Below are 27903 nucleotides of genomic sequence, written 5' to 3' on the forward strand. Positions count from 1 at the left end.
ATGATTTTCTTCCAATGTAGTTTAAAATATACTTCGTCTGAGGTTTCCACATCCAATTAATTATTATGGTTCATCGCATAGTCAACCAGATGTTCAGACTGGATTTGGCATTTTTGTCCACATATTGAGTCCTTCCCAAGGAACTGGGATAAGCAGATATGGATGTTTGGTGGTGTTACAGATGTTGTTGCAGGATGTAAGCTGTTTTGAATAAAGCTGCCTTCTGTAATTGACTGATGGTGAATTTGTCAATGCTGATGGTGTTTAAGTGATGCTCCAATTATTTTAGGATTGCACCCAACACACCTATTACTATTGGTAATGACCTTTGCTTTCTTTTGCCAGAGTCGTTCTATTTCTATCTGCAGGTCTTTGTATTTTGTTATCTTCTACAATTCTTTCCCTTCTATTCTGCTGTCTCCAGGTATTAAATTTGCCATCTGTATCATGATGAATAATTGTCCATATGCAGACTGACATTCTCCAAATGTTACTAGACTAGCATCCAGAGTTTCCCAGCCATAACTGTTCCTTTTTCAGGAATTACAAAGGCATGCTTTCTCAGTATCTCAAGGAAGAAAATATCACATATTTTGGATGACAGCAGCAAAAACCTACCCTGAAGACAGACAGATTAGGAGAGATTTTTATTAAAATATAGCTATAACTAATAAAAACAATCTGTACAAAGTACAATGTTTAAATTAACTGAAAAACAAAGGCAGCTCTTTGAATGTAAAAAAGAAATCACTTGATGAAATTGCTTTAAAATGCCACTGCTTTCAGAAAAGTTAAAGAATAGCCCATTAACTGCAGTGCACAGGTGGGGAGAACATGAGCGTCTTGGGAGTCTGATTCTTGAAAAGCTCCAAGGCAAGGTTGAACACAAGGAGAGCCTGGGATACGTTAGAAGATTTGCAGCTGACCTACAAGCATTTTCACCCTCATAAAAAAATAGTAACAGTAGAAAGAACTATTGCCCAGTTTTGTGGGATGAGTGACATACATAAAGTTTTATGGGTAAGTGAAGTAAAAACTTGCACATGAATGACATTAAAGCAACTCTAGTCCTGAAAGCTAATTATTGAGCTGAATATGTCCCCAGTTCTAAAAGTGCAGAGCTCTCATCCTCAAGCCGTATTTCTGCATGCTCTCTTTTCATGTTTCTTGTATAAGAAACTGACTCCTACTTTCAGAGGGAAGATCTGACTGTTTGAACTTTATTTACTTAAAAGGAAGTTAATCTTTAATTTAGAATGATTTACTTCCTGGACACAAAAGGGAAAGTAGTACACACAAACACACACACACACACACAATTTTTGCAAAGGTCCCCTATCTGGCCAGTCTCCTATCCATCTGTACACCTACATGTGAAAGCATGCAACTGTGCTTGTGTGTATACACACAGATCAAAAGTTACTCCAAAGAAATTTAGGGCTAGGACTACAATATAAATTATCAGTTAAAATTGCTAAGTACTTTAGTCAAGTAAAATAATATATTATATATTATAACATTAATTCATTTCCCATATGCATATGATGACCACACCAACCACTCTCATATGCAGAACCACATAAACCACATTTACACCTCCCTTTTCCCATCAGTAACAGGAAAGACAGAAAATGATGGCAAGATGGGAAGGGAAAAGAAAGAAAAAGAGAAGATCAAAACTGCAGAGGGGAAAGATCCTGCCTTCCCAAAATGAGCCCTTCCAATAAGGCAGGAGAAGAGAAGACATGATAACACTGCCATTGCTTTTGTCTGAGAGCAATTATAGTGTGAATGTTTGTGTGTGTTGTCTAGGGACCTATGTTGTTGTTGGCTCTCTTGTGTTTGTAGCCCACTAAATTGGGTATAGTGAAAAGAATCCATGACATTGCAGATAGATTATAACTTCTCTGCTATACACAGACTTAAAAGTTAATTATTGGGATTGTCCTCCCTTTGGGCAAACAGGGCATTTAATCCCATGAAAATCTGGAATATGGAAAATCCAGTTATGCACACACTACTTGTGAGTGCTTTCATATATGAGTAAGAACTTTGATTCCCAACATATACAAGGTCACAAAGCAGAATATATAAAACCAGAAATAAGTGCAGCACCGGCTTTTTCTTAGTCCTTTGTGTTGAGATTTTTTTTTATTCCGAGCCCATTCACAGTACTTTTTAGAAATGAGGTTCCACTGGGAAGTGGGAAGGTTTCCTGGACTGGATCAGAGCTATTCTTGTCTTACCAATCCACTTGCAGGAGAAGAAGTGGCCCTAATTATTCTGCACAGAGGTTCTGCTGGTGGAACTTTCCCAGTCTTTGGAGATATTAAGGTATGTGAGGTTCAAAAGGCACAGAACATGTTGGAATCATATCAAAATGCATCTTGCCAGTTCCAAGTCTACTTTGGTATGTCCAAGAAATCAACAATGCCTCCCCTTCATCTGCAGATATTATGGGAAGCATATTGCTCAATCAAGTCTCTCTGTGAACAAAGAACAAAGGAGATTAAAATACATTTCGGCAGCCGTTCTACAGGGACAGTGTGTGGATATCTTTTCCAGGCATTATCCACCACTACCAGTAGGAAAATCAATGAAAAAATTGCATTTGCTCATTGCTGCCTCCTGCAGGAACCATTTAGTATTCACAATAATAAATTGCAAACTACAGAACACTGAAAGAGGAAGAAGACAAAAAGAGAAACAGTTGTGCATACATGAAATTTGAAAAAAAGGTGAACTGAGCTCCTGCAGCCAAAAGGTCAGACAGACACACTTCAATATGAGCAAACTAAAAACAGACATGCAAGGGAAATGAGACAACAAACAGTGATGAAACACAGTGTAGGAGATACAGGCAAGAATGAGCAATGGAAGTGAACAATCAGTCCTTCAGTTTTGTGGTCAATACCTTCGTCACCTTTGTCTCCTTTTGATCTGGGCTCCTGCCACCATTCAGACAAAAACCCCTCTTCATAGTCCCCAATGTCTTCAAACTCTGCATCAGATGGCAATGCAGGTTCTATTACCCCATCGACGCTTTCATCGACCTCTCCCTGAAGCAGGACAGAAGAACTAGTCAGAAGCAAATCAATCAAGAATCTAGACTCTTCCATCTTCTGCAGATGGACTATTTCAGATGGACTATTTGGTACAGAATCCAACATTAAAAAAACAAACAAACCATTAGCAAGTTTCTAGCCTTTATTCCTGAAAATAGTGGTATGGGTAATGCCAGGTAGAAGCTCAAAACCCCGATGGCAAGCCAAATCTTTTCTTTCCAGTTGAGAAAATCTGAAAATAAAATATTTCCCTTTTGTCTTGCAGACTTATCTAGTACTTGCCATCCTCAAAGTAAATTAGTGGGGCAAAGATGGACTAAAGGAGACAAAAGCTAGCTCTTAATTTATCACATTTTTACCTGTCTCCCAAGTTCTCACCTCATCATCTGGCTGGAGATATTGCCTGGCAAACTCCAAGAGTTTCTTCTGTGTGGATGTCCAGTTATGGTAATGCAAGGCCTCCTAAGAATATCAGAGAGAAAACAATCAGCCAGAACAGGTGAGAGAACAATAAACAATATTTGTACTTTATACAATTGGAGCCAGTGTTGGTGCCAGCTACAATCTACCAAGTAGACTCAAGCATGCAAACATTTGTCTAGCCTCAAAGTTAGAACAGCTCTAGACATTACTGCAGTTGCAAATCCTGTGGTCTGAGGGCTTGGACACTTCCAGTTGTAAAGCTGCAGGAGCAATGAGGTCATTGCATGAGAAAAAGTAATTGAATAGTTAGAAATACATCTAACATGCACTCTCCTGACAAAGTTTCCATTTGATATAGCAGTGTCAATATGGAATAAAAAAAATGAGAGGCCATGGCAGACCACGTTTGCTGGCAGTTACTGAAATTTCAGTATCATATTTTTCTGCTTATCTCAAATTTCATATTTCCCACAAACTATTAGTCTTCTTTCCTCTTGAGTGATAATCAATTAATCAAACTCTTTTCACTCACTTCCATCCTCTAGTACCCTTGCTTCCTTTTGTTCTGCTGTTGACTGCCATTCTAGCAGTTTTCAAAAGCTCTTTGTAACAGGGGCTTGTTTTATTACAACAAGAAAAATTATCCAAAATCCAAAGTGGTTACTCTTCTAAGCCATACTGGACAATCTACTTTGCTTTATCCCACTGAAGTACAAACTCATCAAGCCCCAATATCAGAAACCAGAAAATGAGACCAGCAACATTTATGCGGCCCTCCAACATTTCTGCAGACTCGCAATGCTTCAATCTCTCATCCTCCCCAGCTCCCATTGCATTCCTTTTATAGATTCTCAAATAACTAGATGTGAAGGCTAATTGTTACAAGTTCAGGAGAGAGGTGAGATTGATACTAGGTTTGCCGCCCCCCCTGAGTTTGGAGCTATGTCTTTGACAATCAAGGGGAAAAAACCTAGAAAATCACATTGTCCCTGGAATACTGTAAAAGGGCCCCCCAGTACTGCAGCCAAAATATATAGCCAAAACAATATAGTAATTTTTTAACCCAACCACCATTCCTGTTCGTACTGGTCGTGGGATGAAGTCATCCTCTTCCAGATGCCAACGTTCACGGTAGAAACGATAATAAACCAGGTTTTGCTGCATGACTTCATCTCCAGGATCAAAGAGCATGTAGCTAGCTACACTCTGTACTGCGTTCTTAATATCGTTCACTGTGCAGAGAATAATACACCAGATTAGTGGGAGAGACACATCTTAAGCACAACATGGGAAAAAAAGGAGGGAAGGAACCCCCCCCCAGGAAAAATAGCTTTTCTCCCAAATAGTAAGTCTTTATAAATATAGCCTGAAAGTAATATTAAACTCTATTGGCCTTATCAAATTTTAATCACAATGTACTCAGAAAAATTGCTGCACTTTCTTGAAAGAGGAAGAATTTAGAGTTAATGCAAGTTTTCCCAGGTTAGGGGCTATGTGGCCATCCAGAACTTCTGAACGTGGAAAGGGGACTTTAGTTCAGTAAGATACTTTTTTTTCACAAGCTGAAAAAACAGGTCTTAGGTACAGCTAGAAAAAGTTTGGAATGTCATAGATGAGGCCAGATGGAAGAGCACTCTGACTTTTTGGTTTCCAAGCCTCAGGTTTTATGTTCTTGCTACAGACCACATTATGTTGTTCAATTTGTAAAACAAAAACAAAAAAACCCCAAACCTAGAAATTCTTCTACCGTAGTAGGGGATGGGAGGCAAAGGAAGAAATTGGAAAAATGTCTACTGTCCTATCCTCTCTCAAACTAGTATATTTAGACTCAGTGCTTCCACAAGATGGCACTGCTTCAAATCCTACCCTCTCCTTAAATCAAGCCTCCAAAATCAAATCAAGAACTCACATTTGTAGTATGCAAACTGAAGATAGTGATACATCGTAGCCACAAATTTCTCAACAAAATAGCCACCTACATTTGGGGTCAGGTCAACTTCACAGTCCACTTTACACTGCAGGACATAAACGAAATGATCTGGAAAGAAAGAAAGAAAGAAAGAAAGAAAGAAAGAAAGAAAGAAAGAAAGAAAGAAAGAAAGAAAGAAAGAAAGAAAGAAAGAAAGCCAAGTCACTAATCCATCACTTAGAGAAACAACTTTTGCATCCCAATTCCATTCATATTTACGTGGATTCAGTGATCAGCATATTCAATAGGGCTTCCATATAGAAGCAGCCATAATTTCTTGTTAGTTTCTCTAACAGCTTTGATGTTCTCCCTAAACTTACTTCCAGTGTTTCCAAATTTTTAATATATTTTTCATTTCATCTAGATGTCCTAAAAACCCCTTCGTTCTTTTTATACTTTTTATACATATTAATATACTGACTCTTATAAGACAAGATTGCATTTGCACATGTTTATTAATATTATGAAGTTATCCCATTTTTTTTGTCAGTGAATGCAACTGACCATTCTCTTCTACACAGTTGATTAGGGCTCTTGTTTTGGAAGTGATAAACAAATACAAGGCTGTATTTATTTAGAGAAAGAGGTGCTAGGACTAGTAAGGGAGAATTAGTAATATTTCAGAAGTACCTCTCTGGAAAAACAACAGGTCAGGAAGGATAGGGTAGTACTGGAAATTTTGCAGATACGAAAATGATTGCCAAGGTCAAAACAAACAATGCAAATTTTTAAAATGTATATCACTGTGTGAGAACAGCTCTGTATGCAAATGAATTAAGAATGCTGTAGAAGTGGAAGTAATTCTGCAGTATCTTTTTGACTCTGTGCAATAGCTCTATACTAAATCCTGCACCTGTGACAATCCTTGTCCCACCCAAAACCAATTAAAATTAGGAGAAATAATTTTATTCATTTGCATAATTGACATTTCAAACTGTACACCAGCAACAAAACGGACAGTGGATCAGCATATGTATGATAGCTGATCTGTCCCTGGTGCCCTTACCTGCTATGGCTGGATAGAAATCCTTAAATTCACAGAGCTCATAGCTACCCTCGCAGCCAGCTAGACAATTTTCATAGGCCTCGTAGTATTTGGACAGTGCATGCTCCATGTCAGCAATGCTACTCCTAAAATCTCCACTGTTGTAAAGCTTCACTGCTCTGACAAAAACCGTCTGCAAAGAATAAATTGAAAGTAACAGGTTGAGTATATAGATTTATGTTTTTATTTAACTGTTTAATCTTAAGTTTAAATTAATAATTTCCCCCTTTCTAGTTCCTGCATTTCTTAAACTGACTTAACAATTTGTTATTTTAAAAAATGCTGGCAAGCTACACAAGGTTGCTTCATGGGCCACTTGGAAAACCAGCAGCCCTCAGAACAATTTACAGGAAAACCAGTCATGGACATTATCTAATAATCCCTTCTACTGATCATCAGCGCCATAAAATTGAATTGATTCATCCCTGAATATTTAGAGCAGCGTTCCCCAACTTGGTACCTTGTGCTTATGATGATTGCAACTTCCACAACAGGAACTGCAATTCCAGCTCTTTTGGAGGACATCAGGTTGAGGAAGGCTGATATAAGAGTGGAAGACATCAATTTAGCAAGCAAAGATTACTAAAATGACTTTTTCATATAGTACATGTGACAGGAAGACATACAAAAAAGAGCATTGAAGTGTAACCCTCCAACACCAGTCTGTTTCATGTTTAATACACATTAGGCTTATCTTTACCATGTTTTTGTTGATTTTATTTGATGATTGCTGCAACCTTCTTTTTGGACTGTAAAAGAGTTTTGGCAACTTTATAATGCTGAAGAAAGAGATTCTCGAGCCCCTAATCAGTTGGGGTTCAAAACTGGGCATGAGAAAGAATCTGTATTTGTGATGCTGGTTGATGGTGTTATTGGGATCTAGATATGGGGAGTAGGTTCCTATTAGACCTCTTGACTGCCTTTGATACTATCAACCATGAAATCCTTCTAAACTCTCTGTAAGGATTGGAGGCACTATGTTTGAGTAGTTTCACTCCTTCCTTTGTAGCCAGTTCTAGTTGATGGGTGCAGAGGAGAAGTTGGCCCCAGTGGCTTACATGTGGAATACATATAAGGCTTGATACTGTTGCCACCACTTTTTAATGTTTACACAAAGTACTTGGGATTAATTATCCATTAGTTCAGGTGAGGTATCATCACTCTGGGCCACTCTGACAATGCAGCTGAAATCTCATTCCAACATCAGAAAGTTCCAAGAGTGTGGATAGGTAGGAACCAGCTGAAGTGAAATTTAAGCAAGTGCAATTACTATTTGTTCCTTGAGGTTCTCTGCTAGCTCTGATAATGTTGCATGAAGGGATGGAATTACTCCTGGAGCATGTGCATGATTTGAGGGTCCTTCTCACAACTACTGCTAAATAGGTAGGTGGAGGCCATAACCAGAAGGCATTTTATTAACCTACCTGAAATAGCAGTGTCTCACAATTTTAACCTATCGCTACCTGGTTGGACTATTGAAATGTGCTTAGACAGGTTTGCCTTTGAAAACGACACAGAAACTATTACAAAATATAGTGATCTACATGCTACCTTACAGCTAGACTCTATAAGCATATTACAACTGAGCTCTGGGTCAGTAGCTTGCTTTGGTTTAAAGTAATGTTGCTATGGCTTAAAGTGCTGTTCTTAGATTATCAAGGCCTATATGGTTTCAGGGCCATCTCCTTCAACCAAAACAAACCCATTCAATACAAAACTGAGGAATTTTCTTTAGTATTTCTCCAGTATTGTGAAATTAGGTGGGCAGAAGCTAGAAGGAGATACATCTCTGTTATGGTTTCCATTTTGTAGTACAATCTTCCAATAGATATTACACCTGCTGATTTTCTGGTAGCAGGTTGAAAGAGAGTGCTTCTAGATACTGTTATGTTAATTAATTAATTAATTATTATCTATTTATTTATTATTGATTGATTGATTTTATATACCGCCCTATTCCCGAAGGACTCAGGGCGGTTTACAGGGCAAAGTTAAAAAACAATATAAGTTAAAATAGAGTTAAAATAAAATTAAATAACAATTAATAGCCCAAAAAGTTAAAAATTTAAAAATTTAAAGCCCCTCAGTCCAGGCCATATATCATGGGTATTTAATAATTTATTAATTAGTTGACTTTGGCAGTCTAAAACTAACTAACAAAATATTTACTACAAAGAAACCTGCAGACCCAGATCTAGCAACTCTTTAAAGCTTCCAAATGTAGCCCCATCAGGGGGATACATTTTCCTCTCCATAATACTCCAAATAGGTACCTCATATGGTTGTGCTTCCAAGTCTACAAGGTACTCATCTACATCCACCATAGTCTTGTAATAATTGAGGTACTTTTGGGTCATCTCATGCTTGGGATTCTTCTGTAAGAATGTGTGAGCAGCTGATACAGCTTTCTCAACCTTATTTGCCTGGAAAAAATATACATACATATATATATATATATATAAATAGAAAGCAGGACTAGACAGACTTTAGGCTTCTGGAACCCACTTTATTCTTTTGTTTTCACCAGAACTCAGTGGAGTCTATTGCAAAGGCATATGTTTAGAGTTAAAGAACTTTAATTGCAAGCGTTTTCTTCCGAGTTCCAAAAAGCTAATTGTTCAGCACAAATATCCACTACTGGTTGTCACAAGTATTTTAGCAGCAAGCCATTTCACAAATCAATCAAATGATCTAGGCCTAGGGTTAGTCCAGTACACACTTTGTCTGAATATCCCAATGAGAGTAGAGGAGCTGGCTTAAATAAAATGTATTTAAAACAGAGATATTAAGTTGCTTTTAATAATTGCAACAGCTATGAAGATACGCTTGCCAGATAGTTAGTGTTGGACTGGTATCAAAGGTACTCACCTTTAATATATTATTATTATTATTATTATTATTATTATTATTATTATTATTATTATTATTATTATTATTATTATTATTATTATTATTATTATGCTGGAAGGGACCTTGGTGGTCTAGTCTAATCCCCTCAAGGTCCCTTCCAGAATAATAAAATAATAAATATAATAATAAATATAATAATAATAATAATAATAATAATAATAATAATAATAATAATAATAATAATAATAATAATAATAATAATAATAATAATAATAATAATAATAAAATAATAATAAAGGTGAGTACCTTTGATACCAGTCCAACACTAACTATCTGGCAAGTGTATCTTCATAGCTGTAGCAATTATTAAAAGCAACTTAATATCTCTGTTTTAAATACATTTTATTTAAGCCAGCTCCTCTACTCTCATTGGGATATTCAGACAAAGTGTGTATTGGACTAACCCTAGGCCTAGCTTATACCATTTCAGACAATGATTGTCCAGTCTCTTAAAAACTTCCACGGTTGGAGTATTCACAACTTCTGGAGGCAAGTTGTTCCACTGATTAATTGTTCTAACTGTCAGGAAATTTATTCTTAGTTCTAGATTGCTTCTCTCCTTGATTAGTTTCCATCCATTGTCCTGCCTTCGGGTGCTTTGGAGAATAGCTTGACTCCCTCTGCTTTGTGGCAACCCCTGAGATATTGGAATACTGCTATCATGTCACCCCTAGTCGTTCCTTTCAATAAACTAGACATACCCAGTTCCCGCAACCGTTCTTTATATGTTTTAGCCTCCAGTCCCCTAACCCCCTAATTTCAGACATGAAACTTTACCTTCGGCCAGTTAACAGGATTATTGTGAGAGAAAATGGGAGAAGAGAGGACTAGTATGCTGCCTTGGAGCTGCTGGATAAAAAAAATGCATGGATAATATTTTATTTCACACCTCACAGTTTAATCACCGCCAATTGCACATTCAAAGAGTGAAAAGTTGACCAGACTTGCATAAGGTATGACCCATTAAACTGAGCTCAGCCTATTAGCCATAGGCTTATATAAATAGGTCATTTTTGAGTGCTGTCTGCAACTGTCAAACGTTCATTTAATCAATGAATCTCTCACACTTTGTGCAATTATAGAGAAGGCCTTTTATATTCATCAAACTGACTTTCATCCCTCTTCCATCCTTATTCACCTCTTCTCTGAAATTGAAAACAGAAAATAAAATTGGAGATATGTATGTATAGGTAAAGGTAAAGGTTCCCCCGCACATGCGTGCTAGTCGTTTCCGACTCTAGGGGCTCATCTCCGTTTCAAAGCCGAAGAGCCAGCGCTTGTCCGAGGACATCTCCGTGGTCATGTGGCCGGCATGACTAGACGCCAAAGGTGCACGGAGCGCTGTTACCTTCCCACCGTAGTGGTCCCTATTTTTCTACTTGCATTTTTACGTGCTTTCGAACTGCTAGGTTGGCAGAAGCTGGGACGAGTAACAGGCACTCAACTCTGTTACGCGGCACTCGGGATTTGACCCGCCAAACTGCCGACCTTCTGATCGACAAGCTCAGCGTCCTAACCCACTGAGCCACCGCGTCCCTTATGTATGTATACTTATGTCAATTGCCTTGACCTTTTTGATTGTGGTGAGATAGACATGTAACACTTATAACTTATAAAGCTATAGTGGGATCAACAGCTGGTAGATGCTATGTTGCTCTGAATAAAATACTCAAAACAAGAGGTTATAAAAATATAAAAGGGCAATTCAGAATGATCAGGAGACTGAAATATTAATATTGAACTTAATTTTTAATCCTGTCTGGATTCAAACAAGAAGGAGCTATTTAATTTCTCAGAACCATCTAGTCAGCAAGTGTTTAATCAGCCTATTTAACCTACAGTAATCTGGTTTTGCTCTGATCATATCAACACTCACTAAAATTTCAGCAGCAAGACAAGTAGATTTTAAAAGAGAAAAAGTCTTTGTTCTAATTTGGGGGATTTTCCTAGATAGTTCTCAAATATTATTTCTTTTTTTCAGGTGAGCATTGGTGTTACAGTAGTGGCCAAAATTGTGGAAACCTTTTGGGAAAAGTGTACTTTTGAGGTTTGATGGTTAACAACACCACTTTTTTGGGGGGAGTAGTACTATAAAATTATATATCAATGGAAAGATAATTTAACCAAGAATGTAATGCAACAAAGTTTGTTCAATTGTCTGTACTGTATTCTATGAAAAGTTATAGCCAAATAACCAAAAAAAGGAAGAACAACTTGCTTAGGTTGATATCAGGTAGCTTTCCTTCATCTGATTGTAGCCAATGAGCATGAGTGTTTAGAGAGCCAATCAGGTTTCATCTTGTTTTGGCAATAAGCCAATCAGATCACAGTAGGATTCAGTTATTGATGTCATGTATTGAAGCTGAGAGGAGGATATTTGTCAGTGTGTTATTGCTATCAAGTTGGTGGGGTTTTTTTCTCCTTTCATTTAGTGAGCTTGTAAAACGTAATAAAATTAAAGTAATGGTGCAAAGAGTTGACTGGTTGCCCAGAAAGCGATGTAAAATAGTATTATTAAGTGAACAAGGGTACAGTTATAAAGAAATTAGAAGAAAAATTGGTGGAAACTTAACCAAAGGTGGCATTTCTACTGTACACTTTTCCCAAAAGGTTTCCACAATTTTGGCCACTACTGTATGCTCTTTCTTTAAAGAGAAAGACTGCCAATCTTTGCAGGCACAAGAAACCTTTAAAGGATATTATAGGGGATTTCTCAAAAAAGATTGTTGTTGGAAAAAGGCAAGTAGGAAGATTCCAAAAAGATGACTTGGCTGCAGCCATCCACTATTCCTATTTTTAAATAATATTTAGAGATTTGTTTCTTTATTTATATGTGATATTTTCCCCAAAATAAAAAACAGATAGTGCAGGAATTTTGAGGTAAATGGCCATGGAAATCTAACTATAACTTATAATTATAAATAATTATATATTATAGTCCATAATCAAAGCTGAGCACACTTTTAACATAATTAGAATAAAATAAATTAAAACATTTAAAAAATAAGATACAATATTGAAATGAACTTCAAGAAACATTAATTTACAATAAATAAATGGATAAGAGTACTGTACTGCAAATTATTGAAAACAAACTTTGTAAAATATTTACATTTAATTTCATCCAATAACCAATGCTGAAGCACAATTCTAAAATAATTAGAATTAAATTACAGACACCTGAAAAGATTGAAGAGCATGAAATTAACAGACTAACACAACAAATCTAAATGTACAATGGAAGATAAAACTGAACAATACAAAAACTGAAACTGAACAAAGCTTTAGAACAGACATGTCAAACACAAGGCCCGGGGGCCAGATCCGGCCCGTGAAGTGGTTTCATGCGGCCCGCAAAGCCATCCTGGAAACAGTGAGGGAACGGCCCCCACTGCCTTGGCCCTGGCCCAGAGATCCACCTCCTGCCAGAGACCCTCAGATATGTCCCATTCCTGCCCAGGCCCCCATAGGCACCCTTGATGCGAACGATGTAGAGCTGGCTATGCCCACCCAGTAGGCCACACCCACCCAGGCCACACCCACCCGGCCCCCTGAGGGCAACCGCAATGCTGATGCGGCCCTCAATAAAATTGAATTTGACATCCCTGCTTTAGAACCTGATGGCATCTCTACAATATACCACAAGAATTGTCAATACATTTTGATTAAACCAGTAACCCAGGCAATAAGTTAGATACAGCAACATGATGAAGGAAAGAACATTCCATCCCTCTGAGATGGATGGAAAGAGGGGAACAACTCAATCCATCATATAGACTTATTTTCTTACTAAATGTAGTTTTTTTTACAGTAATGCTTGCAGAGAAATAATGGTATTTAATTGAATTGGTACATCCTGATCAGACTGGAATTGTTCCAAAGAGATGCATGACATACTCCAGTAGAAATATCTTGAATGTTATTGACAAACAAGAAGGCAACAATAATGTTACTTAGTGTGGAGAAAATTTTTGATAATTTGGAATTGGTCTTTCATTCTTAGGATTCTGAAGAAAATGAATTGTAGTTAAAATTTCTTTCATATGGATACAGAGTATTTATGAAGGAAAAAAACCCAAGATGATTGTAAATGTGCAGGAGGTGTACTACAAAAATATATCATAATGAAGAGGAGAAGTTTGTCCTCTGTCTCTTTCTATATTTTTATCAGTAATCATTGGCAAAGAAAATGTGTAAAGAAAACAAATTTCAGGAACTAAATTAGCAAATTAAGTATATAAACTAAAACTATTTGCAATTGATATTGCACTTACTGCGATTTAGCAAAAAATCTGAATAATAATAAAGATTTATTCAAAGATTTTCTCTTCCAAATGATTCCAATTAAAATATAAAATATGTGACTGGCAGAAACAATTAACAGACTTTACGTGGTGCAGGTAGTAAAAGAACAAGGTGGCCTGGTAGTTCTGATTTTCAAATTATATTAATTAGTTAATCAAAATTACAAATTGGATTATATCATTTTATTATTAATTTATTTCTACTGAGAAAGCAGATCTCCCAAATGATTTGCACAAATAAATGAGGATTGATGCAGACAAAAACAAACAACTCATATGAGATTATACAATCAGTAGCCCGTTGATCATTTGGACTAAATATAGGAAAAAATTAGCAGAGACTTAAAACATCTAACTTCAGGACTAAGTATTTATTTTCATAAAGAGGAGAGCACAAAGAAATTCACTCACTGGAAAGATGGCAAAGATTGCAATATTTAATTGCTTACAAAATGAAGATGAAATTATTTTCTCTTCAGACTAGTCATAACTAACTGACTGATTTCAACACTTTCCAAAGAATTAATAAAAAAGGGGACCACTCACAGATTTGACTGAATCTGAAAAATCTTATAACACAAAATTTGGAGCATTTACTGAACCTAATAAATAGTAAAGAACTATTTAATATTAATATTTCCATCAAAATCTTTCTGCTTTTCTAGACCACATTTGGTAATTATTTTTGCCTTGTTTTGCCTTGTTTTACTTTTATTTAAAATGTAGAATTTAAGCACAATAATTGATATACAATAGTGAGATTTTCAAAGGAAGAAAACATTAAATTTATACTAAATATACTTATATATTTAGTATTGCTGATACATATTGCTGACATATGCTGATATATTTAGTATTGATCACTAAAATGAAAACTCCTGAAAACTAAACTATCAGGTTACATTGCTTTTTCATATGTTGTGGCAAATTTGAAAAGCTCAACAATTTTGGAAAATGACTTATAAACAAATAAAATCTAACAGCTGAATTTCCTTTCCAACTTAATTAAATATTGCTAAGCAAAATATAACATGTGTGCCAAATGCATTTTATATGTGGTTACTGCCACGAGTACATTTTATGCTTCTTATTTGAAAGTATGCATAATTCCTTTGCAGATGAATGGCTAATTAAGGTTATGAAAGTATGCCTTAATCCAGCAGTCCCCAACCTTTCTGGCTTTGCGGACTGGTGGGGGGGGGGAGAGGGGATAGTTCCACGCAAGCAGTGGACGAGCGTACATAGTTCCATTTGTGCAAGCAGTGTGTACATGTGCCCACCCCTTGCACAAATGGAGCTGTGCAAGTGCTCGCTTGCTTGCTACTTACAGAAGTGGAGCTGCTCATGCATGTTCATCCACCACTTTCGCAGCTCAGTTCCAAACATACCACAGCCCAAGGGTTGGGAACCCCTGCCTTGATCCAAAATAACTTTGTATTCAATCTGGCAGACTTTAATTCAATTTGAAAACCATTTTTGCATTATACCTCTATATATAGCCTTGTACCACACCCAAAATCTATGTTTCTCTTAACATAAAGTCTTAACATGCTAATGTTTCGATGATCTGTTAAATAACAATGGATCTTCAAGGGTTTGAACAGAAGGTAATTATAATTCCTTATTGTACTTGTATGATTTATACTAATGAAAAGTGTTGTATTTGCAGTTTTTCAAAATTTATATTCAGTCGCAAGGAATATTGGCTGGCAGGGACTAGAAGTGGCTTCTCTCTCGTAGCCCCTGTCCTGCGGACATTCTCCCTTCAGGACTGAAGATGACCTTGATCCCAGTTGGCCTTTTGCAAGGTCTTAAAAGATCTGGTTTTGTGCTGGGTCCTGGGATCCCAAGTGTGTGAAGAGCCTGTTTCCTTAACTAGACAACTTTTGTTGGCTGCCATAAATATTTATTTTTGTACCATGTCACAATTGTTTCTACGATAATTGTTTTATGACTGTTCACTGCCTAGAGTCACTTGTTTGAGACAGGCAGCTATAGAGTTGAAAAATAAAATAAAAATAACTATTGAAGTATTGAAAATTCTTATGTAACAAATCTAATTCTGTATAATTTCATGTTTGCACATATTCACTTTGTATAAATTAAATTAAATAGTGACTAGGTTTCTAAGAATTCTAAGTGATGGCTGCTGGAAGATAAACAGCAATAATTAGCACAATATTTCTGTATAATCATCATTTTACAATTTTGTCTGCAGGGGCCAAAGGAGTTCTGTTGAAATGCAACAGCACATACACCACAGTAAATAGAAGGATAAATAAACTAAAACGGGGAAAACTAGGCTACAGGTAGTCCTCAACGTATGACAATTGAACCCAAAATTTCTGTTGCTAAGTGAGATAGTTGTTAAATTTTGCCAAATTTTACAACCTTTCTTGCCACACTTGTTAAGTGAATCACTGCAGTTGTTAAGTTAGTCACATGGTTGTTAAGTGAATCATGTTTCCCCTTTCGCTTTGCTTGTCAGAAAGTCACAAAAGGGGATCATTGTGACTCCAGGACACTGCAACAGTCCTAAATATGAGTCAGTTGCCAAGTGTCTGAATTTTGATCATGTGACCATGGGGATGCTGCAAAATCCTAAGTGTGAAAAACGGTCGTAAGTCACTTTTTTCAGTGCCACTGTAATTTCAAACACTCGCTAAGTGAACTGCTGTAAGACGAGAACTGTAGACTGCTTTGTGGCATACAACGTTGATCAAACAGAGTTTGGCAATTTTCCTGGAGATCATTCCTAAGAGGTCTGCTTAAGACCAGAAGAATAAGATTAGCATCTATTATGCACTGCCTAGTAATTAAATGGTGTGTAATTAAAACTTTGCACTAGCTTGAATGAACAAGGTAGTGTAGAAGGATGTGGACTATTAATTTAATTTTTTCCCCAGGGACACTGGAGTAAAGTGACCATAAGCAATATACTGCCTCCTTCGTTTGAAAAATAAATGGGGGCAAACACAGATACTCAGAATGCAAAATTCCATACGTAATAGTAATACAGTGCAATACATTCCAGGAACCATCCTGATACTCTGGCCTTTTCACCAGCTGATTTGTTTCTCCATTAACACTGAGAACCTCTGAGGCAGTATCATGAGTCAAATTATTTATGACTGAAGTCATCTGCCTGCTACCAAAATTTGCTTTGCAGTCTCTCCCAGACATGTTGGAGAAATATTTGCCTCCAATGAATTATCTCACCAGTAAAGCTTCTCCAGCCCCCACCAATGTCTGTTTCTGTCATCATCGTTTAGAATTTCAGGATGCCATGCTCTTTGCGGAAAGGAAGGCTTGTGTCTGGAAGTCTCTCATCTGCTCCAGGCAAAGAAAGAAACCTCAGTAGAGCAGAACACAGAGGCAGCCTTCTATGTGCTGACCTGTTTTCCGTCAACCATGCAGGGAGGCTGCGAAGGGTTTTGTATATGCGGTATGTGCACATCAGTCCTTCCTTAGCTATCTCTTCAAGTCCTCATCATACCAATATTCATGGATTTCTTGACAACAATTGATGTCAAAGATGATGGGACTAGAAATATATCTCAATCATTGAGACTTCCTTTAAGACCACTCTTTTGTAACCATGGCTTTGAATTTCTCATCTGAACATGGCTTCCTAAAACACTGTAGGACTGTCATGCAGCAATCTATCACGAGGCAAAGTTTGAGTAAAGGATACTAATTTCAGGGTATGGCTGAAATTACTACTTTTCTAAGATAAATCTGGGCATCAAGATCTTTAAAGGTAAAATGAGTCAGTTTTTTAAAAAAATTAAATATTTTAATTTATTTCCTTCTCTTCCCTCCACGCATTTTAAAAATGTTCCTCTGTATTGTTTTAGGTGCTGTAAAACGCTTTCCAAACATTTTAAATACCTTCCTCTATCTTGTATTAGTCTGCTCGTTTTTCCCCAAATTCATCATTATGTGCATTTAACAGATTATGAACATGGCAAGAAAGCCAAATAAATTTACCTTTTATCACAATGACTCAGTATTAAACCACAGCTTTGAAGAAAAAAAGGAGACATTTCCCTCTTTGTATATTGCAAAATGTGCTCATATATTTATGAGTGTATGGAAATTTTATCAAAAAAATGAAACAGAGGTTCTCTGTATGGTCATAAACTAGATCAGCATTGTTTAACATAGTGCTTCCAGATGTCTGATGCTTCAATGCATACTATTTTAGTAGACATGTTGGCTGAAATTCATGAAGTCCATAGAAATCTATTTTAAATTTTGAATGTGTATCAGCATGGTGCTTGTACTCTGGCTTGTAGTACATGTATGTTGGCTTGCAAGACAATTTCTAAATTAGAGATCCTGGCTTGCACAGAATAGCATGAGCATGCATGGGGTTTTGATAGCACTTATTACATACTGGCCAAAATATGCCCAAATGTATCAGCTTTGTCCTTACAACTAGTAAAGGTAAAGGTTCCCCCGCACATGCGTGCTAGTCGTTTCCGACTCTAGGGGCCAGTGCTCATCTCCGTTTCAAAGCCGAAGAGCCAGCGCTTGTCCGAGGATGTCTCCGTGGTCATGTGGCCGGCATGACTAGACGCCAAAGGCGCACGGAACGCTGTTACCTACCCACCGTAGTGGTCCCTATTTTTCTAATTGCATTTTTACGTGCTTTTGAACTGCTAGGTTGGCAGAAGCTGGGACAAGTAACAGGCGCTCACTCTGTTACGCGGCACTTGGGATTCAACCTGCCAAACTGAAACACTATATGTGGCAGGTTACTATTAAGGCTGGTAACTTAATCTATTCATTCTATTTCCAAAAAATATTATATGAAAGCACTGACTGACCAAGGCCATGATGGGTGGCACATGACAATTAAAGATACATCTGATGATGGCACACTAATATATACTTTTGGCAAATATCCGGCTAGACAGCTGCAATATGCTCTACTTGGGGCTGCACTTAAAAATTACTCAGAAAATATAATTGGTACAAAATACAGTGGCGTATGTATATTCTGGCTCCTAGCGTTGAGAACACATGACTTATTTATTGTGGCCAATGAATTTCTGGATACAAAATAAAGTGCTGATTTTGACTGATATTATCCTTTATCATTTGCAGTTACCTGCATGACCATCTATTCCAATTAACACTAGTGTGACTTTCATGTCAACAAGAGAAAATAGCAGCACCAATGCCATAGAACAGAAAGCTCTCAAGGTTAAGGTAAACCCCTTCCTTTGCTGATGTTCTAAAAATGACTGAAGACATTTTTTGAGAGTCTTTCCCCAATTTTAAAATGTCATTTTTAGTTTTCATTTTCATATTTTTCAGAATAGAATAGAATAGAATAGAATAGAATAGAATAGAATAGAATAGAATAGAATAGAATAGAATAGAATAGAATAGAATAACAGAGTTTAAAAGCATCGTCTAGTCCAAACCCCTGCTTAGGCAGGAAACCCTACCATTTCAGAGAAATGGTTGTCCATTCTTCTCTTAAAAATCTTCTGGAGGCAAGTTGTTCCACTGATTAATTGTTCTAAACATCAGAAAATTTCTTCTTAGTTCTAGGTTACGTCTCTCCTTGATTAGTTTCCATCCGTTGCTTCTTGTCCTGCCTTCAGGCACTTTGGAGAATAGTTTGACTCCCTCTTCTTTGTGGGAGCCCCTAAGATATTGGAATACTGCTATCATGTCACCCCTAGTCCTTCTCTTCATTAAACTAGGTAAAAGGTAAAGGTTCCCTCGCACATGCGTGCTAGTCGTTTCCAACACTAGGGGCCGGTGCTCATCTCCGTTTCAAAGCCGAAGAGCCAGCGCTTGTCCGAGGACATCTCTGTGGTCATGTGGCTGGCATAACTAGATGCCAAAGGCGCCCGGAACGCTGTTACCCTTCCACCGTAGTGGTCCCTATTTTTCTACTTGCCTTTTTACATGCTTTTGAACTGCTAGGTTGGCAGAAGCTGGGACGAGTAACAGGCGCTCACTCTGTTACACAGCACTCGGGATTCAATCCGCCAAACTGCTGACCTTCTGATCGACAAGCTCAGTGTCCTAACCCACTGAGCCACCGCGTCCCTTATTAAACTAGACATACCCAATTCCAGCAACTGTTCTTTATATATTTTAGCCTCCAGTCCCCTAATCATCTTTGTTGGTTCTTCTCTGTACTCTTTCTAGAGTCTCAAGATCTTTTTTACATTGTGGGGACCAAAACTTTAGGCAGTATTCCAAGTGTGGCCTTACCAAGGCATTATAAAGTGGTATTAACACTTCACATGATCTTGACTCTATCCCTCTGTTAATGCAGCCTAGACCTGTGTTGGCTTTTTTGACAGCTGCAGCATACTGCTGGCTCATATTTAAGTGATTGTCAACTAGGACTCCGAGATCCCTCTCATAGTTACTACTATTAGGCAAGGTACCACCTATACTGTACCTTGCATTTGGTTTTTCTTGCCTAAATGTAGCTTAATTTTTTCACCATTGAATTTCATTTTTTTAGATAGTGCTCAGTGTTCAGATCTGTCAAGATCCTTCTGTATCTCAAGTCTATCTTCTGGAGTGTTGGCTATTCCTGCCAGCTTGGTGTCATCTGCAGACTTGATGACTTCTCCATCTATCCCCTCATCCAAATCATTGATGAAGATGTTGAAGAGCACTGGGCCCAGAACAGAGCCTGGGGCACCCCACTACACACTTCCCTCCATGTAGATGCAGTTCCATTGAGGACTACACCACCAGCTGATGATGATGTTGTCTAACCCATATTTTTCTATCTTAGTAGGTTTTCTATCTAGTAGTAGGTTGTGGTCTACTTTTTCAAATGCCTTACTGAAGTCTAAGTAAATTATATCCACAGCATTTCTCTGATCCACTAATTTTGTCATCTTGTCAAAGAATGCAATAAGATTTGTCTGGAATGATCTGTTTTTGACAAACCCATATTGGCTTTTGGTTATGACTTTGTTTGCCTCTAGGTGTTCACTGATTCATTACTTATCTTTTCTAGAATCTTCCCAGGTATTGAGGTCAGGCTGATAGGTCTGTAGTTTCTTGGATCTATTTTTCCCCTTTTTTGAAGATGGGAACTACATCAGCTCTTTTCCAGTCCTCTGCTAGTTTCCCAGTGCTCCAGGATCTTTGAAAGATATAGTTCAGTGGTTCTGAAATCACATCTGCCAGTTCCTTCAGAACCTTGGGGTATAATCCATCTGGTTTGATGCTGTTCTTATTTTTATTTATGAAGCTCTTACATTGTTTGTATCCTTGTACTGTTTTATGAGACTTTCAATAAGATGACATGTGAGCACTATCTGATAATTTTAAACTTTATACCATAAACACTGAGTAGGAGCTTTTTAAAAAAATGATGTACTCAGCATTAATATCGGCTGTGACAAACTTAGTTATTGCAGAGGTGTGGTATATTGATAACAAAGAATGAAAATTAAGCATGGAACTCTCAGCACATTATTTTAGCTTTCCCAATCATAATATAGACAACCAGTTAGTAAAACTGAGAGTATTTACTGCAAAAAGATGGAAGAATTATTAAGAATATAATGTGAAAGAATGCTTGTATTAGTATTTACATTCTCAAAATAGTCTTATATGAAGTGGTTACTGTTGACTGGACTAGGAGTAGCAGAAGAGAGGGGAACCCAACCCAAAATCACAAATTTGTTTTCCCTCTTACAAGATCCTTACCTGAGAGTCTCACCTCACTGAGATCTTCACCCAACTGAGAGCCAGTTTGGCCTAGAGATCAAGGCACTAGGCTAGATTGCAGGAAATTGTGGGTTCAAGTCCCACCTTAGCCATGAAACCCAGGTGGATGATTTTGGACTTTACATCCCAGGGTTGTTGTAAAGAAAGGAGGAGGAGGGTGTGTTAGATATGTTGTCTGCCTTGATTATTTGTAAAAATAATGCAGGCAGGATACAAATGAATAAAATAAATGAACTCTCTTTTAGACAATGCTAAGTTGTCCCAAGTGAAGATTCTATATAGTGCTGTCACCCACAGCTGATCATTAGTACTCCACTGTATGTTTACAACAGAGCCAATTGAAACTGGATTAACCTAGCCAAAGAGCTTGCCTGCATGTATATACTGACAACAAATAATAATAATCCCATAGAGAGGAACTGTATTTTGCTGAGACGTGATGAGGCTACGTATATAAATGGCCCTGCAACTCAAGGCTTAATCACTGAACATTTTAATGAATCATTTAATGTTTTATTGCTTTCTATGTAAGCCAAGATAAATAAATATAGATGATTGACATGTTGAATGGAGTAAATGATAAAAAGCCTGAATGAAAGAAGGAACTAAGTTTAAAGAGCAAAATTTGAAGTGTGGACAGGCATAATAGAAGCAAGGATGGCTTGGGAAGATAAGAAAGCTTGGAAAGATATAATAGATGTTTTAGTGTAAGCTAAATTTAGCTGTATTTCCTTATTTATTTCATTCCTTTAATTTATTTTGCCTACTAATTCTTACTGTCTTGCTGTGATTTGAATGTTTACCCCAAAAGGAAACAATAGTGTCTGTCTCTTTCTTTCTCTGTGTGTGTGTTTTACACAGAGGAAGAAAGCAGACTGTATCACAGATTCCAGAACTCTTTAAATATATAGTTTATATTACTATCCTGTAAACATATAAACTCTTTGTATATTCAACTTATGACTAGGAGGCATAGCAATTCAAGTAAAAACTATGGAGGGGGGGGAAATGCTTCATTTTCTTTTAAAGTGAGAATTTTCCCTGGTTTAGAGATGAGTCTTCCTCACCTGAAAATCTGACATTTCAAATTCATTTAAACCTCAATAACTTTTTTCTATGGATATTAATCAATGCCCACTGACACGTAAAATATTAAGAATGCCTCCCAAAAAATTGTGTAAGTTTAAAACTTTTAGAGCTAGGGGATATTTGTATTGTTGTGGCTAGGCCCTACCAAAAGTGGCCCTCTAGGTCTCACACGGCCAGCAAGCTGGGCTTTTTACCCATTTAAAGTCTAAGAATAGATTGACATAATTTCCGCTCCAAAAACTCTAACCTTGTTCGACTGGATAAAACTGCAGAGGCCTTATGCCCACAAGTGCCAGATATCCTGAGAGAAACTTTGGAGTTATTGGTACTAGATGGTTTGACTAGTCTGTCATCCTATACCCACATCGGATGGCTGATTTGCATATAAGGCCTGCTGTAGACTTTCACCAGAGTTTCCTCTAGCGTTGTCTGCCCTCACATAGTTCACCATCTTTCGGGTCCCTTCACACATACTCATGCTCCATCTCCCAGACAGGACAGATGAGATGGGACGGTGATGTGCCCTCTTCACTAGACCAAACTAGAGTCAGTTTGATCTAGTGGTTACGGCCTGAGGATAGAAAGCAAAGACTGTGAATTCAAGTATTATGTTAGCCATGAAAACCAGCTGGATGACTTTGGGCCTGTCATTCTTTCAGCCCAACTGACCTCACAGGGTTGATATTGTGGAGGAAATAGGAGGAAGATATGTTGGATATGTTCGCTGCCTTGAGTTATTTGTAAAAATAATGAAGGTGGTGTACAAACAAATAATAATGGCACAAACTTGTAAACCATACACAAGTGATGATGAAATAGCCACAGCTCACCGTGTGCATCTAGGTGCAAAACAAAATTTACAGATCAGAGAATCTGATTCATATGTATACAGAAATTACTATCCATAATAGAACAAAAACAATAAACATTTAAAAGTAAGATGGGTTTCCCTATAACTGTAACCCCATAATAATTCTCCCAAGAGCCATGGTGGCACAGTGGTTAGATTGCAGGCTAATTCTGCTGACTGACTCTTCTGAGGATCCAAATTGTTGGGGGCAATATGCTGACTCTGTAAACCGCTTAGAGAGGGCTGCAAAGCACTGTGAAGCGGTATATAAGTCTAAGTGTTATTGCTATAACACCACATATCAATATGAATAAGAATAAAGAACTTGGGTGGGAAAGACTAAGAAACAAGCAGTCCAACATGCACAAAATGACTGATGTTCATTGCGCTGCGCACAAAAGCAATTTTCATTTGACAGTTTCTTCCTTGGGGAAACCTCCTGCCTCATGTGCATTTAACACCAGTTCCCGTAACTGTCATATGACTTTCTGCTAAGAAAAAGAGTAAATGGCTTCTGAATTCAACAAAAATCAATTAACTTTACAGAGAGGGAGGGAGGGGTCATATGAGTACGGAAACTCATTTGTTCATGCTCTCTCACTATGGTATGTCCATTTGAGAAAGTCAGGGATCTGTATACCAGAGAGACGTGGCATTAAATGCTTTTGGTATATAGAAGAACTCCTGCATCGGGGAAAGGAGGGAGGGAGGGAAGGAAGGAGGAGGGAGGGGGAGAGGGAGAGAGGGAAGAAGGGAGAAGGAATCTGAAAAGACTAGTAGCTTCTGGTTCCTCCACATTTAAAGAGCCAGAGCTCTTCAAAATCACTTGAACTCAGAAGGTACCATGATGAAAAAGAGAAAGGGGGAAAAAGAAGAAAGCATCTATTTTGACTGGCAAATGAAGCTACACAAGAAGCTAGAAAGAGATAAGAAGAAAATGACTGCTTCACAGAGCCAAAGGAAAGGGCTTCAAACCCAACAAGGAAAATAGCCTGGGCTGACATAAGCATGATACCTCTGCTCCCCACCCCCATGTAGATCCTCAATTCCAGAGAAGTTTTTAGTTTCATTTGGAAAGCATGCTATCAAAGGAAAGGCTGTTCAGTATGGAAGAGGTACATAATTCATGATCATGCCTCCATAAAACATGTATTTTGGAAGGGTCACGGAGTTTGAAGAGATTTAAGTGACGAAAAATGTATTATGTATGCTAAGAGCAAGCTCAGACTCTGGCTTCTCTAATGGCTGCCGAACAGGATGATTAATACGGAATAATGTACTATATTCTTATGCACTTTTGTGCACTGACAACAGAGCACTGTTAAGTCAGAATAACCCTGAGCCCCCTGGAGTTCACATTTTTTTCTTTCTTTTTTAAAATATTTATTATTTTATCATAAAAAATAAAATATGAGACAGTAAAACAAACAAACAAGATAAAACAAAACGAAAGCATGCATTCAATCCTAACAACAACAACAACAACAACAACAAAATAGGAAGAAAAATTGATCACTTTTTCTTTTCTTTCAGCACCCAGCCAGGGTGGATCCTACATGTTAAATGGAGTTCATGTTTTTTCAAATCACTTTGCCCAAATCAGAATTATTGCATCATTTTGAATTACTGCATTATTTTTTAAAAGAGATAAGAACTGGTTTAACACATCAGCTTTATTTTTCAGTTACAACATTTGCAGCATCTCCATAATCATGTGATCAAAATTCAGATGCTTGGAAATTGGTTCAAAGGTCATGTGATCCCCTTTTACAACCTTCTGACTGTTAATGGGGAAGCCAGGTTCATTTAACAACCATTTTACTAACTTACCAACTGCAGTGATTCACTTAACACTGTGGCAAAATGGAGTAAAACTCATTTAACAACCATCCCACTTAACAACAGAAATTTTGGGTGCAACTGTGGCCGTAAGTTGATTATCTGTGGTCACCCAATAAGATAGAAAATGGAGAACTTCAGGAGTACTTCTGTCTATTCTTAAATGACCCTAGTACAGCAATCCTCACTTAACAAGTGCCTCTCTTACCAATTATTTGAATTAAGATGATGTTGAAAAAGTAACATTATGACTGGCCTTCACATTTATGACTCCCTTAGTATTCCCAGTCACATGGTGGACATTTGGGAGCTTTGCAACCAGAAAACATTTTCAGTCATGGCAGCTTTCTGCAGTCCCATCACTGCCACTTGCACACCTTACAGCCAACTGGAGTCAATGGAGAAGCCGGCAGTAAAATTGCAAGTCGGCATCATCAGATGTCATGCTTAAGGACGACAAGGTAAACCCATGACGGCCACGTGGTGTCTTAAAGATTACGTTGCTTAGTTATGAAGTTGCCTGTTCCAATTACGGTCGTTAACCTAGAGCTGCTTGCACTGAAACTAAATGCCAAAGCATGTATTAAGCTTCCGGTATCATCAAGAACTAAGCAAATGCCTCATTGGAACCGTCCATACTTACTACAATGCTTCTGCATGCGCGTGCCGGAGCGCGCGAACCTACCTAATCCCACGCTCACCTTGAAAAGCGCGTAGTGAAGGTACTGGTAAGGAGTGCGCCGCTGAAAGTCTCGCAAAGTCTCGGTCGGCGGGTAGGTGAGCTGAAAGACAGGAAGATAGCCCTTACATCTCCGCAGGCAGGAGGCGCGCTGGAGGACGAGCCCGAAGAATTCCATCTCCTGGTCCTGGAGCCACTCGCCGGGCTTTCCCCCTGAAGTATTTAAGCCGCATCCCGCGCTGTCTTCAAGCTCTGCAAGTGAACCGCCTTTCAGAAGCTCCGAAGGTGACGGGCTGTTCCACGCGCCCTTTGCAAGCTCTGCAAAAAGTGGGCCGGCGTCTAAGTTTTCGCTCCCCGCGCATTCCTTATGGCAGTGCGCCTCGCTGTCTTGGAGCAAGCGGTGAAGGCGCAAACTCGCCTCCAAGTAGCGGATGCTCTCCCTCCAGTTCTCCCCCTCGTACTGCTCTAAAGCATAGGCGTATGCGCTCTGCAGAGGCATCAGCTCAGCTTCTGGAAACCCGCGGAAGCTATATTTTTCGTATTGCGCGCCGACTGTAGGCGCCGACGCTATTAAGAGTAGGAGAGGCAGTAGGAAACCCCCTCGTCTCCGCTCCATGCCGTCCCTGCGGCCGGCGACTCTGTTCCTCTAACCAGACCAGCTATTTGGAGGCCCATCAGGAGTCTCTGGGAAGCAGGGGGAAGGCAGACGGGACAAACCCATTTGGATTCCGCAGGGTCTTAAGCGCGCTCTCATATAGCTCCTACTACACTAAACGAGAGGGCCACTTCCAGTATTTTTTTTCCTTTTAAAGGTGAAAAACGTCTGGTGTGTTTTGTTTTTAATTCCATGAGTAAAACGAAGCAGGGAAAATGTGGTGATTGTTTGGCTTCATTATGAGCCAAATTAAAGTGCACTTTAGTCCCAAATGCACTAAACAAAACAACTTTCTTCAGGCTTCAGGGAAGACACACAAAATGTGTGAAATATCTATCACTTTTTCTTTAAAAAAATCAAAATAAGATTGAACAGTTAAAATAAATATAAAACTGAAGCAAGCCACTTGTAAGAGAAACAATGACAGAAAACAAGATGAAAGTCAATATTCTCAGAAGTCTGAAGATGTAGAACCATCTTTAAGTGTGTTAGATTATAATGTCATTTGGCAATGCAGATTGGGAATGATAGGAGATTCTAGGTTGATACATGATTAATCAGACAAGTCACTCTTTTTCACCTTCTCTTTTTTTCTGAATGGGCATCCAACCATGTTACGTTTTTGAGAATTCAAGATGGACTTGCCAGAAGCAAAATATATTTTTAATACAACACAAATTGAAGAGCCACAGGAGAACATAAGAAACAAGACAATTTTAAATCATTCTTGGATGCTTCATAAACTTTACAATGTAACTTTTGAAATAAATTGTCATATATATTTTTGCAAATATATTAAATTACAAATTGTAAATCATCATACATAATATTTTCAAGTAGTATTCTCTCATTGTGGAGCTAATTTAGCATAACTATCCTGCCATAAAACAAAAAAATTCCAGATGTAAAGACCAAAGTTTCAGTAGTTATATGCATAGCCAACTTCTCTTATTTAAAGCAATGCAAATTCTATTGTTTCACTTTGACTTAAAAGTAATAAACATTTTCTGGTATTACTAAAACAACACAAGTAAAATCAAAACATGTGGGTGAGAGTGGATATATTGGATAACTGCAACATATGCCTTCTATAAGCTATTAAAATTGGCCTAAAAATCTATCTTAACCATATAATGGCATACCCAAAGTAAAACAGGTTCATACCGTTCAGACTTTAGTTTTGTTGCAAGTGGTAGCAATCGGAATACTGGTTTGAATTATGCTTTTCTTGGCTGCCCCTTATTTTAAATCTGCTCCATTGTTTGCAACATTCCTTTAAAATCGCCCGGCTGCCTTGTTCAGGGTGACTCGCTCCCTATTAAACCAAGAGGTGAGGGAGGAACCCTTGCA

General features: G+C 37.9%; 1 protein-coding gene across 1 annotated transcript; it reads right to left on the reverse strand.

Moving 5' to 3' along the window:
* Nucleotides 1-648: 648 nt before the first annotated feature.
* Nucleotides 649-26570, reverse strand: P3H4 (prolyl 3-hydroxylase family member 4 (inactive)). The gene is made up of 8 exons (XM_081343286.1): nucleotides 25921-26570; nucleotides 8776-8925; nucleotides 6464-6635; nucleotides 5398-5526; nucleotides 4575-4720; nucleotides 3444-3527; nucleotides 2915-3059; nucleotides 649-2486 (listed from the first exon to the last, which is right to left on the reverse strand). Exons 1-8 carry the CDS (start codon nucleotides 26512-26514, stop codon nucleotides 2473-2475), a joined length of 1434 nt encoding a protein of 477 aa, XP_081199412.1. The 5' UTR covers nucleotides 26515-26570; the 3' UTR covers nucleotides 649-2472.
* Between the last annotated feature and the right edge of the window lie 1333 nt (nucleotides 26571-27903).

The sequence above is a fragment of the Vipera berus genome, assembly GCF_964194415.1.
Source record: "Vipera berus genome assembly, chromosome: Z".
NCBI classification, from domain to species: Eukaryota; Metazoa; Chordata; class Lepidosauria; order Squamata; family Viperidae; genus Vipera; species Vipera berus.